At 37.7% G+C, this 16,289-nt stretch overlaps 1 protein-coding gene across 2 annotated transcripts in view; it reads right to left on the bottom strand.

Moving 5' to 3' along the window:
* Window positions 1–16,289, bottom strand: part of LRRC1 (leucine rich repeat containing 1) — a 112,192-nt gene that overhangs the window by 28,702 nt on the left and 67,201 nt on the right. For both annotated transcript variants that reach the window (XR_011557385.1, XM_070733006.1), the window contains exons 9-10: window positions 5,882–6,000; window positions 4,460–4,543 (exon numbers count right to left, since the gene is read on the bottom strand). Coding sequence is in view for 1 of the 2 variants with exons in the window: in XM_070733006.1 (XP_070589107.1) it covers window positions 4,460–4,543; window positions 5,882–6,000 (203 nt within the window). In the remaining variant the exon portion in view is untranslated. The remainder of the gene's footprint in view (window positions 1–4,459; window positions 4,544–5,881; window positions 6,001–16,289) is intronic.

Genomic DNA, 16,289 nt, shown 5'->3' with positions numbered 1-16,289 from the left:
CCCCCACCCATCATGCCATTGTTTCACTACCTAGCAAGATAAATCTCTGTTCCTCTGCTGAAGTTGGACTTCACACGTGTCAACCGAGCTGCTTTGCCATTCTTCTCAAAACCAGGAGGAAATTGTATCAGCATAAATTACGTTACCCCCAAATTAGTCCTCAACACACTTTGCTGTGCTGTGCTTATGCCCTATGCAGTTTCATCACACAACTTCGTGATTGGTAGCTTTTTAAGCAAAAACAGGAACATTACCAACTGTGGAAAAGTCACCATTCACAATCATACAGATATATGTGTCAGGATAGTCTTGTTAGATTCAGATGCTCCATCCAATCAATTTTTATTTCTATCGTTTTGCTTCTCAAAGACTGTTCACCTGTCAATCTAATGGCTGTAGAGAGCAGCAGGGAGACTGTTTCTCTTAAAAGTCACATACAGGTGAAACTTGAAAAATTAGAATATTGTGCAAAAGTTCATTTATTTCAGTAATGCAACTTAAAAGATGAAACGTAATATATGAGGGAGACTCATGCAAGGCAAGATAGTGCTAACAGTGATTTGTCATAATTATGATGATTATGGGGTACAGCTCTTGAAAACCCCACTAAGATTTCTCAGAAAATTTGAATATTACATGCAATCTCAAAAATATCAGAAAATTTGAATATTACATGCAATCTCAAAAATATCAGAAAATTTGAATATTACATGCAATCTCAAAAATATCAGAAAATTAGAATATTACATGCAATCTCAAAAATATCAGAAAATTTGAATATTACATGCAATCTCAAAAATATCAGAAAATTTGAATATTACATGCAATCTCAAAAATATCAGAAAATTTGAATATTACATGCAATCTCAAAAATATCAGAAAATTTGAATATTACATGCAATCTCAAAAATATCAGAAAATTTGAATATTACATGCAATCAATAAAACAAGAATTGTACATAGAACAATATTGGACCTCTGAAAAGTATAAGCACGCATAGGACTCAATACTTGGTTTGGGGCCCTTTTGCAGCAATCACTGCCTCAATGCAGCATGGCATGGAAGCTATCAGCCTGTGGCACTGCTGAGGGGTTATGGAAGACTAGGCTCCCCAATCAACATAGACTGTGGACACTTCACACTGGACTTCAAGCATCTTGCAGTGGGTGTCTATCCATTCCTTGCTCCATACCCTGGGTCCTTGGTTTCTGTTGTGGTTAGCTCTGGCCCTGCTCCTGCCCCAAGGACTGTGGATTGGGGGAGACATCCACATGCTGCAGGCCTGTTTTGCCCCCCCCCCCCGGTGGAATCTGCTGATGAAGGCTCCTCTGACCAAGAAGACATGAGTGACAGGGAGGGGGAGAGTGGGGCAGACACTCCTCCCTCAGAAGGAGATCAATTATCTAGCTCCTCCTTGGATTCAGAACAAGAGTTAATGATACAGCCACACATGAGGAGAGCGATGCATAGGCAACAACAACTGAGAGATTATTATCAAAGAAAATGAGGCCACCTGTGGTTGGGTGGGGCTGTGGTAATTAGTGAGGCTGCTATAAATAGCAGCCTGTGGGTTTGGCCATTGTGGAGGATTATCTGATCCTTGTGTTTCGTGACTGCTTTACTGACTTTGACTTTTTGTGTGCTGATTTTTCCCCGCTTTGAAACTAAGCCAGAGCAAAGTGTGTGTCACTTTGTGAAAGAAGAAGGACTGTGAATTGCCTCACAGCTGCAAGCTAAGTATCACAGAACTGATAAGGGACTTGTACAAATTACCAGTTTGTTTGGAGACGAGTGCTCTTGGCTATACCAAAAGAGGGCTTGGTTTAAGTGAATTTTCCTTATAAAGAACATTGTTTTGAATTTTCAAATGTGTGTGTGCCTGACATTTATACCTGTGAATTTTTGGGAGGAGTCTACCAGAGAGCCCGACAGAACAGTTTCCAAATGAGAAGCAAAGGTTTCCACAGTCTGTGTTGATTGGGGAGCCATGTCATCTGCTGGTGTTGGTCCACTGTGCTTCATTAAGTCCAGGGTCAAAACAGCCTTCTACCTGGAGATTTTGGAGCACTTCATACTTCTTTCCACAGATAAGCTTTGACTTGGCACCTGCCCACACTGCCAAAAGCTCCAAAATCTGGTTCAATGACTGTGGAATTACTGTACTTGATTGGCCAGGAAACTCGTTTGACCTGAATCCCATAGAGAATCTATGGGGCATTACCAAGAGAAAGATGAGGGACATGAGACCAAACAATGCAAAAAAGCTGAAGGCCACTATTGAAGCATCCTAGTCTTCCATAACACCTCAGCAGTATCACAGGCTGAAGTTCATGCCGCACTGAGGCAGTAATTGTTGCAAAGGGGGCTCAAACCAAGTACTGAGTACATATGCATGCTTATACTTTTCAGAGGTCTGATATTGTTCTGTGTACAATCCTTGTTTTATTGATTGCATGTAATATTCTAATTTTCTGAGATTGTAGATTTGGGATTTTCATGAGCTGTACCCCATAATCATCACAATTATGAAAAATTATGGACTATCTTGACTTGCGTGTAATTAGTCTCCTTCATATACTACTTTTCACCTTTTAAGTTGCATTAATGAAACAAATGAACTTTTTTATTATTATTATTATTTATTAGATTTGTATGCCACCCCTCTCTGAAGACTCGGGGCTGCTCACAACAGTAATACAAAAACAATATAACAGTGAGACAAATCTAATATTAAAATAAAACATATCTAAAACCCCAACAATTTAAAACCATACAACACATACATACCAAACATAAAATATAAAAGCCTGGGGGAGGATGTCTCAGTTCCCCCATGCCTGGCGATAAAGGTGGGTCTTGAGTAATTTGCAAAAGACAAGGAGGGTGGGGGCTGTTCTAATCTCTGGGGGGAATTGATTCCAGAGGGCCGTTGCCGCCACAGAGAAGGCTCTTCCCCTGGGGCCCGCCAAACGACATTGTTTGGTCGATGGGACCCAGAGAAAGCCAACTCTGTGGGACCTTATCGGCCGCTGGGATTCGTGCGATAGAAGGCGGTTCCGGATATATTCTGGTCCAATGCCATGTAGGGCTTTAAAGGTCATTACCAAAACTTTGAATTGTGACCGGAAACCGACCGGCAGCCAGAATCTTTTGCACAAGATTCTATTTTTTAAAATTTCATCTGTATGTTAAACTAAATTTGTATAAATGATTTTGGAAGTAGGAGTTCAAGAAACAAGACTGCCAAGATATATATATGTGAATAAGCTGGCTTCAATTCATTTTATTTACCAGGATGCATCTTGTCCTGTAGATAATTAACTTGAAAGACATGTGTGAGAAAGTGAGGTCTCTTTTGTTTCTTTCAAGCCAGATTAGTAATCTCTCTTTGTGTTCCTTTCAATTAGCAAATCTCTGGTGGAAAGCAGAAGGCTACACTTTTGAGTGTTTAAATTGGGGGATGGCAGTATAGGTGGAGAATGATCCTAATAATTCCATAATTAGAATCTTCAAAAAAGCTATTTTTCTCTCTTTTTTCCACAGGCACTACACACTAGTAGTTTTCATGAACAACTGCACCATCTATTCTTCTGATCATAGGGTGATATGAAAGAAGCAATATATTTTGAGATGGTGATCCCATTGTTTCCTATGGCCAAAACACTAAAACATTTGTAGATGTCTTTCCATAAAATAAGAAACTGGATCAGGTTGTGTTCTGGAAAAATACAGACAACTCAATGTGTTTAAACCATTAGCAGGTATATTCCTGTGTAATGTTCAGTTAATCTTAGCACTGGTTATACCTGATGAGTTCGAACTTAGGACAGAAGCTACTTTCATGATATCAACTTAAAACTTAAAAAAAAACCCCTCTTGTGCTGACTCATTTTCAGCAATGTATCCTTACTGGATTAAAAATCAAGCAGTTTCAGACATCTAAGAGGTAATATTATAAACATGATTTGCTATAATTATCTAAGAACCTGCAGTCTTGAAATATACTTCTACATAGTAATTTTAGTTTTAATAACTAAATACTCCCAATAGCTAGAGACATTCAACAGTGTTTTGACAGGGCATCCTAAATTTAACTGCAGAACATTGCTGTGGGAGAATGACTTGGCCTTCAATTATTCTTAAAACTTGAGATAATATTTCAGATTTCCACCTACAGGGTGAAAAGATGTTGACACAAATAACAGCTGTCCTCCTCCTTTATCTGAGAAGCCCAAGGCTAGAAGGTAAAGCCTTAATTATTTTGATTATTTGTCTCCAAACAAATATCAGTCACAGTACATTCGCCAGTAAATGGAAAGGTCTAGTTCCAATGTAGTCACCTTTTCCACATGCAAACTTTATTACATCTATAATCTTCAATTATACATAGTTCCCATTCTATTCTTTCTGAATAAAAACTACATACTTCATTTCTCTCAGTGTAAGTAAAGTAATTACCTCTTTAGGTAAAGATACAAGTTTGTTTCGGTCAACATTCAATATATTCAGCTTCTTTAGTTTTCCAATGCTCTTTGGCAAAGTCTGAAACAAAACAATGTCCGCAATTAATATTATTAGCATTTCAAAGTAAGTTGTGGAAAGCAAGCAGTGAGCTAATTAATATGCTAAAACTTTTTCAGAATTCATCTTTAAACAGAATGATGAACGGATAGGTCTGAAACTCAACCTCTGCGTCTCCCACTATTACTTCAAATCAAATATTATAGCTTTATTGTTCCTATTAGAACTGATATACTTTTTTGAAATAATTTTAAAATATAGAAAATAATTTTACTATATTTTGGACAAGACAGATGACTTAATGACATGTGCACACACATATCTGTCTCTTAAACCTCTTTAAATTGGGAGATCCTACAAAATCATTCAGGTTGACTAAATTTCAGTGCTGGCAGAGTGCATGTAAAAAAACCAGGAATATGAAATTCACTGAGATTGGAATGTTTGATTCCCATTCCAGCTCATAGTGTTTGACCACAGCCAGCACATTACTTCTATCAAAGCTTTTGTTGTTGTTTTTTACATTTTCGATTAATTTTTCTTCAATCCCAATGCTTTTGAAACCAGTCAATTTTTAAGACATATTATCAATTTTAATTACAGTATTTTTCATTTCCCTCCAAAATCAGCTGGCACAGTTTTTTTCCTTTCTGCGGTTATTTTTTCCTATCCACTTAATGGGATTTCCTTCAGGGAAAGCTGTTGCAAAACTATCAGCCAATCTTTATGACTTAAACGACTAAATATTTTTTAAATTTCACAAATTACATTAAGAAACAATAGAATATTTAAGTTTGAGAGAGGTGATTGGAGAAAGCCAAAACATAATTCAGCATGCCAGCATCCTGCTACTTTCTGTATAAGATCATCCTCTATTAGGTCTTATCACGTTTTTTCATAAATTTGATTTCTCCTCTACAACAGTGTTTCCCAACCTTGGCAACTTGGAGATATCTGGACTTCAACTCCCAGAGTTCCCCAGCCAGCATTCGCTGGCTGGGGAATTCTGGGAGTTGAAGTCCAGATATCTCCAAGTTGCCAAGGTTGGGAAACACTGCTCTACAACACTAATATTTGCTGGATAATTTGTTATTACAACCAAACTCAAGTGAAACCTGCTTTGAAATGGATTTCATGCTTGTCTCTCTCTCATTCACTGTTCAACTGACGTTTTGATCAACTATAACTTCATGTTTTCTATCCTGTGCTTAAAATGCATCCTGATGAATAGCAATTCAGTTATTTTGTACTTCACTGTAATTGTCATAAAGTCTTAAAATAAAGATCCTGCAGTCAAAATAAATTAAGTATACCATCCTCATATAATGCCAACATTTGAAGAGCTAACAGCATACTTACCAACAACTGATTTTCTGTAAGAATTAGTTCTGTAAGACATTCACAGTTTCCTACAGCTTCTGTTAATTGAGTAAGCCTATTCTGGTCAACTTTCAAGATAGATAGATTTTTTAACTTTCCTGTGGGCACAAAAAATTAGCCTTTTAAAAAGTTATAGACAAAGCAAAACTAGCGATCCCAATTGCAGCAAATATCAATTATTTAAGGAGAAAACAACTTTAACCAATTCTCCAGAATATTCAGATACCTTGAAAAAGTGAGTTTTTAAAAAAACCTTTTTAGCTAGTGAAGTCCGAATATCTTTCAAAGATAACCTTTCAATAGATTTTTGCAATTAAAAATCCATCAAAGTTTCTATGGATTTAAAAGGTTTTTTAGGCCACTGGTCATCCTGATTGGAAATTGTAGAAATTGTAACCAAATTGTCCAAAAGCCATATGAAAAAAAAAATTATGAAAAGCTTGCCCAACTGGTATTTTAGCTGAAGGGTTAAAGACAAAAGTGATTATTTCAGACATTATACCATACCCGTTGTGTTCATCTTGGTGAAAGACTATGAGGTAGATGCAGCAAAACAACTGTAGCCCTTCAAGGCAGATCTGGCTAGAAAACCATTGCCATATAGGTCAGTATTACTTTTAATGAAAAGCGCTATAGTCTGAATATAATTCCCTCTTCTCTCCCTTTTAATTTCATGAGAACTAGAAAGGGTTCAGTCTGAGATGTTTAATCAAGCTACATTCCTGCCCTGGACTCAGTTCTCTTTTAGTTATTTAGCTAGAGTTATTGTTAATGGCGAGTATTCTGAGCAGAGACAGATTACAAGCGGTGTGCCACAAGGGTCTGTTCTGGGTCCTATTCTTTTTAATATGTTTGTGAGTTACATAGGGGAAGGTTTGGTAGGGAAAGTTTGCCTGTTTGCCGATGACTCTAAAGTGTGCAATAGGGTTGATATTCCTGGAGGGGTCTGTAATATGGTAAATGATTTAGCTTTACTAGATAAATGGTCAAAGCAATGGAAACTGCAGTTTAATGTTTCCAAATGTAAAATAATGCACTTGGGGAAAAGGAATCCTCAATCTGAGTATTGCATTGGCAGTTCTGTGTTAGCAAAAACTTCAGAAGAGAAGGATTTAGCGGTAGTCATTTCTGACAGTCTCAAAATGGGTGAGCAGTGTGGTCGGGCGGTAGGAAAAGCAAGTAGGATGCTTGGCTCCATAGCTAGAGGTATAACAAGCAGGAAGAGGGAGATTGTGATCCCCTTATATAGAGCGCTGGTGAGACCACATTTGGAGTACTGTGTTCAGTTCTGGAGACCTCACCTACAAAAAGATATTGACAAAATTGAACGGGTCCAAAGATGAGCTACAAGAATGGTGGAAGGTCTTAAGCATAAAACGTATCAGGAAAGACTTAAGAACTCAATCTGTATAGTCTGGAGGACAGAAGGAAAGGGGGGGACATGATCGAAACATTTAAATATGTTAAAGGGTTAAATAAGGTCCAGGAGGGAAGTGTTTTTAATAGGAAAGTGAACACAAGAAAAAGGGGACACAATCTGAAGTTAATTGGGGGAAAGATCAAAAGCAACATGAGAAAATATTATTTTACTGAAAGAGTAGTAGATCCTTGGAACAAACTTCCAGCAGACGTGGTTGGTAAATCCACAGTAACTGAATTTAAACATGCCTGGGATAAACATATATCCATTGTAAGATAAAATACAGGAAATAGTATAAGGGCAGACTAGATGGACCATGAGGTCTTTTTCTGCTGTCAGACTTCTCTGTTTCTATGTTTCTATCTAATCATTGTCTTCCTCCTATCCCTCCAGGCTAGTCCCTTTGCCCTCCATTGACAATAACTACCTGTCTGAAGTGAAGGGTTTCCTGCCTATGCAAGGGGGTTGTTGTTGTTGTTGTTGTTGTTGTTGTTGTTGTTGTTGTTATTATTATTATTATTATTATTATTATTATTATTATTAAGATTTGTATGCCGCCCCTCTCCGTGGACTCGGGACGGCTCACAACAATAATAACACAATATATAACAAATCTAATAGTTAAAAGTCACTAAAAAACCCTTATTAAAAAGAAAACATACACACAAACATACCATGCATAAACTGTATAGACCTGGGGGAGATGTCTCAGTTCCCCCATGCCTGGCGGCAGAGGTGGGTTTTAAGAAGTTTACAAAAGACAAGGAGGGTGGGGGCAATTCTGATCTCTGGGGGAAGCTGGTCAGAGGGTCGGGGCCGCCACAGATAAGGCTCTTCCCCTGGGTCCCACCAGCTGACATTGTTTAGTCGATGGGACCCGGAGAAGGCCAACTCTATGGGAGCTAACTGGTCACTGGGATTCCTGCCTAGAAGACCTCCAAGGTCCCTCCCAACTCTGTTATTCCATTCTATTCTATTCTACTTTCCTCAAGGAGCCTCACCTAGTGTTCTCTTTGGGTTCTTTTAGATACCAGTCAAAAATAAGGTTATTCAACCAGGCTTTTAAACTTGAAATGTGCCTTCTCTTCTGGTTGACCAATAGGGCAATACATGGACATCCAGATGCTGTTAGAGCGGAATTCCTATCATCTTTCAACATTGATTTTGCTGGCTTCCCAATATCTGGGAAGAACCTCTGGGAAGGTGATACCTAACTACCATAAAAAGAAAGCCATGCTTTAATAAGTAGACAACAGAAGTACATTTCTGACAGAAAAGTAAGGAAGACATCCTTAAGCAAGTAATCTATGGCTACTTAAGAGGAGAAATTTCAAGGATCACACTGCAAAAGATGTTAAAAATGATCTTAAACACCAAAAGATTGCTCAACTTCGGCTACCGACAAGTCTTCAACAATTCAATATTCAAAAGCAATATTCACAAAATATTATTTGTTGCACATTCTATCACTGACCCATGTACTAAAGAAGAATGTGTTTTCAGGAGCAGCAGTGATAGCATCAAGTGAGAACTCCAGATAAAACCTCTTTGTCTGTTTCGGGGTTTGCAAAACAGTATGGGCCACATTACCATCTTGAAAGGAAGAGAGGGATCAAAACACAAAATCCAAAAGAGATTAAGATCTGAGTTCTTATGGGCAGTGACACCCCCCCCCCCAAGCAGTTGGGGGAAGGTAGAAATAATTAGGGGCTTGCTCACATAAAACCGGAGCCTGGGAGAACTTAGTCTAGCTAAGCCTGAATTCTTTTTATCATCTTCCTCTTATCCTAGAATCTGCTACTGGATTCTGTGGGCAAGTTTGGATAAGGGTGATGCCAACAAATCAGAGCGAGGAAACTCCACAGAACTAAGTGACCAGGAATCATCTTCATGCCCCTGTGCTCCACAAGCAGAAGCTTCTTAAAGCCAAGGGCAGTTTCAGCTGGCAAAGACAGCTGCTCTTCCCTCCTGTTTAGCCTGACTCACTGCCTGGAGTCACACCTGTTGCAAAGACCGTCCTAGGATTTTGGGTTATTGTTTGCCAGGGCACAGGCTTATTTGGAGCAGAAACCCAGAAGAACCCAGTGCACAAAGAACTACACTGCACAGTTCAGAAGAGTGACCTTCATAAGTTTGGGTCCATGGCTGCGTATTTTATTTTATTTTATTTTATTTTATTTTATTTTATTTTATTTTATTTTTTATTTTATTTTATTTTATTTTATTTTTATTTTATTATTTTTATTTTATTTTATTTTATTTTATTTTATTTTATTTTATTCCAATACACAATAATACACAATGAAGGTTATAGAGGATATAGGAGAGAAGAAATACGAGATATAGGAGAGACTATAGGACAGGGACGGAAGGCACTCTAGTGCGCTTATGTACGCCCCTTACTGACCTCTTAGGAATCTGGAGAGGTCAACCGTGGATAGTCTAAGGGTAAAATGTTATCCACAGTTGCTCCAATCCAGCAGGCTCCTGCTGGACTAGCGGGCTCAAAAATTAGGGGACAGAACATAATACTTGGGCAAAAGCAGCCTTCCTTGATGAAACCAATAGGTGTGAAAATTCATGGTATTTTTCAGGGAGAACTGGTCAAATGACTGGTTTCTGAGTGTCATTAGAGCTGAATGGGAGCTTGTAATCATGTTCCCTTCCCTGAGGTCAAGGGTAATGTAAGCAGTTTTGACGGTGGAATACACAAGGTATACTTTTGGACAGAAACTAACAATCACAGGTTTGAAAATAGGGGCAGACTGACCTTGAAGATAAGGAGCTGGTTAGCAAGGCATGACAGATGCAGGATGGAGGCTACAGTACGGGCAGTCCTATTTATATACAGTGTGCTTTTTAAACACACAGTAAAAAACTCTATTGTGTCTCCTGCCTTCCAAAGTTTGAGGGAGGAGACACACCAATGGCTACAAAGACAGTCACTTAAGAATAGAGATGACCCATAGCCAGGATAATGGTAAGGGGATAAGGTACAGGGTGAGGAACTCACACAGTGCTAAATCATCTCAATACTATCAAGAAGAAGCTCATTCGTTGTTTTTTTAGGTGAGGAGGATATCACAAAAAATCATTTATCATTTTAGGGGATGGAGCATCCACAAAATTTAAGGATTTAACAATGATAATAACAGCTAAAGGATAACCTCCAAGGATTTGAATCTAGTAAGGCAATTGGACCACAGTCACTAGACCCTTTTGTTTGTTAAAACAATCTGATGCTGGATATGGGTATGAATAAGAGGAAATATTTTATGCCATCCCATCAAAATGAAAAGCTTCCTGCTGAAAACAAATCACATGTCTTTTCTTAAGTAATCCAATTCAATGCTGAAAACTGGGGGAAGTTTGCATGGAGATATTTAATTTACATGTGCTTTATTGTGCAATTTATTTACACAAGCCTTGATGGGTTTCTTGTTCTCTTTATTCCTGTTTTACTAACTTCCTGTTGGAAAGCTCTTTAGATTTCTCATGCATTGCTGTGTCAGACCTGCTTCCACTGCAGTTGCTGCTTGAAATGCACATATTAACAAATATAATACAGTATTTCCATATGTATAACATAGCTAAATTGTATATACATTTATGCAAAGTTGTAGTTGCATAACTGTAGTAGGCAGAAATTGAAATACCATGTATATTTAATCATTTGTATTTACAGCACAAGGGGATGTCACAAGCCATAGTACAGCGCTGTAATCTGGAGATAAGTGGGAACGCGCACTATTTTAAATTGTTTGTAGTTTCTTTTTAAAAAATTCTACTATTGTACATGCATTTGCACAGCTGTGCAGGAATAGAATATATAAATAGTGTGGTGGTTCGCAACTGCTCAGCTAGAAAACAAAATAGCCTTAAAATATATATATATTTTAAAATACTTCTCTGTTTCTCTCCCTCTATCAAGGGAACAATAGCACCAGGAGAATCTGTTTAGAAGTACCATTTGAGAAAATCAAACCCCACAGTTCTGGGATTAAATATTTGCGTCAATTACTTCATTATTTATTTTTGCACTGTGGAAATGGAAAAAAAAAGATGCATAGATGCCAAATCTAAGCTCAAACAGAAAATCAAAATTTCCTCTTCAAGATTTCTAAAGAAATAAATAGGAAATGTTAGAAACCCACCAGCAAAAAATTAAACCTGCAATTGAACTGGCACCCATTAATATAAGCTTATTGAAGACTATACAATACATCTAAGATCCTAGAATTGACCAGATACAGTAAGATGTCTGTGAATTTTTATGGACTATCCAAAAGGATAGTATTCCTAGAGAGGAGACAAGCTTGTGGACAGTCCAGTGGAAATTTCTGTTCCTATATGTACATTTTAATTTGTATGGAAATCTCTGTAGAATGCTGCAGCCAGTGGCTTGATCACAAAAATATCTCCAAGCAAACCTAAGAACATTTATTAAATGTTGCAGTGCAAGTAAAATATTGATCTTCTGCACCAAAGGACATTATCTATTATTTCTGACGGATAACCATAACTGTCATTCTTGCATTCACAGAATCATCTGATTTTTATGGTCACCAATCAATGAAGGGTATACAAATAAAAATGCAGGTGTCTCCATTACCTTCATAATAAACATTTGAAGTTCAAATCTAAATCTAAGTATATTGATGCCACCCATCAATATATCATACTCCTGGGTATTACACTCAGAAGGAAAGGAGGACAAATTGAAAGGGGAAAAGGAATCCTAAATCTGAGTATTGCATTGGCAGTTCTGTGTTAGCAAAAACTTCAGAAGAGAAGGATTTAGGGGTAGTGATTTCTGACAGTCTCAAAATGAGTGAGCAGTGTGGTCGGGCGGTAGGAAAGGCAAGTAGGATGCTTGGCTGCATAGCTAGAGGTATAACAAGCAGGAAGAGGGAGATTGTGATCCCCTTATATAGAGCGCTGGTGAGACCACATTTGGAATACTGTGTTCAGTTCTGGAGACCTCACCTACAAAAAGATATTGACAAAATTGAACGGGTCCAAAGACGGGTTACAAGAATGGTGGAAGGTCTTAAGTATAAAACGTATCAGGAAAGACTGAATGAACTCAATCTGTATAGTCTGGAGGACAGAAGGAAAAGTGGGGACATGATCGAAACATTTAAATATGTTAAAGGGTTAAATAGGGTTCAGGAGGGAAGTGTTTTTAACAGGAAAGTGAACACAAGAACAAGGGGACACAATCTGAAGTTAGTTGGGGGAAAGATCAAAGGCAACTTGAGAAAATATTATTTTACTGAAAGAGTAGTAGATCCTTGGAACAAACTTCCAGCAGACGTGGTTGGTAAATCCACAGTAACCGAATTTAAACATGCCTGGGATAAACATATATCCATTGCAAGATAAAATACAGGAAATAGTAAAAGGGCAGACTAGATGGACCATGAGGTCTTTTTCTGCCGTCAGTCTTCTATGTTTCTATGTTTCTATGTTTCTAAATTAAGGTGGCAGCTATTTTTTTGTTTTTGTTTTTAGTGCTGTGAATAACTCAAAGAGCCAGGTGGAGCTTAATTAATGGAACCTAACTTATTCATGCATCTCAAGTTGTCCCCTCAGCTATGGGTAATGTATTTCAGCTAATTGCAACATGTAACCAGTTGCAGTAAAACTGCTGATTAACTGCTTGTAAGTCATATCATCAAGAGTAGAAAAACAAGCAACCAGGATGTTTAGCAAGTGGGAGGGAAAATAAGGATAAAGGGGAAGAGATTTGAGAAGGATAGAGAGGATGAAACAATCAAAATAATGCATGCAGTATGTAAATAGAAATGTTTCTGAAGGGAAAATCACACATCAGCAATCTCCTCTTTAATTATTATTATTAAAATACATATACAGTACACTGCTGCTCCATGATTCAACACGTTAAAGAGTGGGCAATTAAGTATCTTTAACCCTGGTGGGATATTTTGCAAATAACATCAATATTTCTTTGTACAATAATGACCATTGATAAATATTCATTTGAGAAAATGCCAAAAATGTGCTTGATTACTCTGTGGCATGCCAGCAGAAAATGAAATAAATTGCTAAAGTGGGGATGTCTCCAGATGTCTCAGTTTGTGTGTGTATATACACAGAACCTATTTTCATGAGACCACCAGTGAAGCAATGTGCCAGTGTGCACATATAGAAACATAGAAACATAGAAGACTGACGGCAGAAAAAGACCTCATGGTCCATCTAGTCTGCCCTTATACTATTTCCTGTATTTTATCTTACAATGGATATATGTTTATCCCAGGCATGTTTAAATTCAGTTACTGTGGATTTACCAACCACGTCTGCTGGAAGTTTGTTCCAAGGATCTGCTACTCTTTCAGTAAAATAATATTTTCTCATGTTGCCTTTGATCTTTCCCCCAACTAACTTACAGATTGTGTCCCCTTGTTCTTGTGTTCACTTTCCTATTAAAAACACTTCCCTCCTGAACCTTATTTAACCCTTTAACATATTTAAATGTTTCGATCATGTCCCCCCTTTTCCTTCTGTCCTCCATACTATACAGATTGAGTTCATTAAGTCTTTCCTGATATGTTTTATGCTTAAGACCTTCCACCATTCTTGTAGCCCATCTTTGGACCCGTTCAATTTTGTCAATATCTTTTTGTAGGTGAGGTCTCCAGAACTGAACACAGTACTCCAAATGTGGTCTCACCAGCGCTCTATATAAGGGGATCACAATCTCCCTCTTCCTGCTTGTTATACTTCTTTTTTTTTTTTTATATTTTATTTATTGATTTTTAACAATTTAAAATCACACAACATAAAACAGTGCATAGTGAAATGTGAATTGTGCCCATCACCCCGACATACACACATTCCCCACCACCAAATTGGGGGTATTTCTTTTTTAATCCACTTAACCCAAGAGCAATATATCTGTCTACATATTATAGAGTGATTCTAGTTTATTTCTTGTAGCTTGGTCTCGGATTCTGCTCGTCATATATCGTCTTACCTTGTCCCACCGTCCCATCAGCTGTCCCAAATCAGTTTCATTATCCAAATTTATCCTTTTTTCCATAATTTCAAATTGAATATGATCCACCATGTACCTATACCAATTTTGCATTGTCCATTTTGTCGCATCCTTCCAACCCAAAACTATTACTGCCTGAGCACTTTCTATTGCTGCTTTTTTTATTTCTCTAAATTCTCCCATCGCATTGCTTTTTACTAATACTGCCATTTCCTTAGTGATTGTCCATTGTATATTTAACATTCCATTGATATCCTCTTTCACTTTTTGCCAAAATTCCTGCACTATCGGGCATTCCCAAAACATATGCATAAACACTCCTTTATCTTGACAACCATGCCAACAATTCCCCCTAACATTCTGCTGAAAATGTGCAAATTGAACGGGAGTAAAATACCACTTATGTAATATTTTCCTTCTCATTTCCCTAATTCTTGTATTTTTAATTTTCCTTATATCTTCTACTATATTTTCCATTTTCCAAATGAGATATTAGTAGAGGTACAAGAACTGCTTGTTATACCTCTAGCTATGCAGCCAAGCATCCTACTTGCTTTTCCTACCGCCCGACCACACTGCTCACCCATTTTGAGACTGTCAGAAATGACTACCCCTAAATCCTTCTCTTCTGAAGTTTTTGCTAACACAGGACTGCCAATGCAATACTCAGATTGAGGATTCCTTTTCCCCAAGTGCATTATTTTACATTTGGAAACATTAAACTGCAGTTTCCATTGCTTTGACCATTTATCTAGTAAAGCTAAATCATTTACCATATTACAGACCCCTCCAGGAATATCAACCCTATTGCACACTTTAGAGTCATCGGCAAATAGGCAAACCTTCCCCTATGTCACTCACAAACATATTAAAAAGAATAGGACCCAGAACAGACCCTTGTGGCACACCGCTTGTAATCTGTCTCTGCTCAGAATACTCGCCATTAACAATAACTCTCTGATGTCTACGCTTCAGCCAGCTTGAAATCCACTGAACTATCCAGGGATTAATTCCAAACTTCACTAATTTATCTATCAGCTCTTTATGTGGAACCATATCAAAGGCTTTGCTGAAGTCCAGATAGGCAATATCCACGGCACCACCTTGATCCAACACCTTTGTGACATAGTCAAAGAAATCAATGAGATTAGTCTGACATGATTTGCCTTCAGTAAAGCCATGCTGATATAGAGGCAGCAAAAGTGTTTGGAGCACTTTATTCTTGCCAATGATGCTGTTATTTCAACTATTAAACTTAAGAGTTGCTTCCTGGGTTCCAAATGAGTTGAAATGCCTTCTACAGCCCTAATAATATATATGTCATCTGTAGAGTAGGTTTCAGACTGATATAAGAAGATGATTTAATATCACACTGTGTGTGTGGTGGGGGGTAAGCCTGAAGAAAACACAAGGGCAGAACCAGGAATCATTGCAAGTGTTAGGTTGCTTCATCTTCTTCCTCTGTAAATGTACAATGCAATCTAGCTCCATGATACATCACCATCATCATAGAGTGAACATTTTTCACTCTTGCCCTTGGCAAAGCCATAAGGTGTCGAAACAGTGTAATTAACCTTTGTAGGCAAATGAAGTGATATTGCAAGTGGCACGTTGCTTTCAGATTCATGTTTTAATTATGACTTCATTTAGGTGTAATACCAAATGTGTCTGAGCTTCAGCCTCGTGTTCTCTTTTCACTAGCCATAAAATGACCCCAAACAAATCAATATCAACTTGGGATTGTTTCCTTCAAGTACTCCTTAGATTATATTTAAGCTATATTTTAAGAGGTTTTTGAATATACAGTGGTACCTGTACTTGAGAACTTAATTCGTTCCGTGACCAGGTTCTTAAGTAGAAACGTTCTTAAATAGAAGCAATTTTTCCATAGGAATCAATGTAAAAGCAAATAATGTGTGCAAACCCACTAGGAAAGAAATAAAAGC

Source organism: Erythrolamprus reginae, chromosome 1 (genome assembly GCF_031021105.1).
Source record: "Erythrolamprus reginae isolate rEryReg1 chromosome 1, rEryReg1.hap1, whole genome shotgun sequence".
Lineage (NCBI taxonomy): Eukaryota > Metazoa > Chordata > Lepidosauria > Squamata > Dipsadidae > Erythrolamprus > Erythrolamprus reginae.
This window is presented reverse-complemented; position numbering and strand designations above follow the sequence as displayed.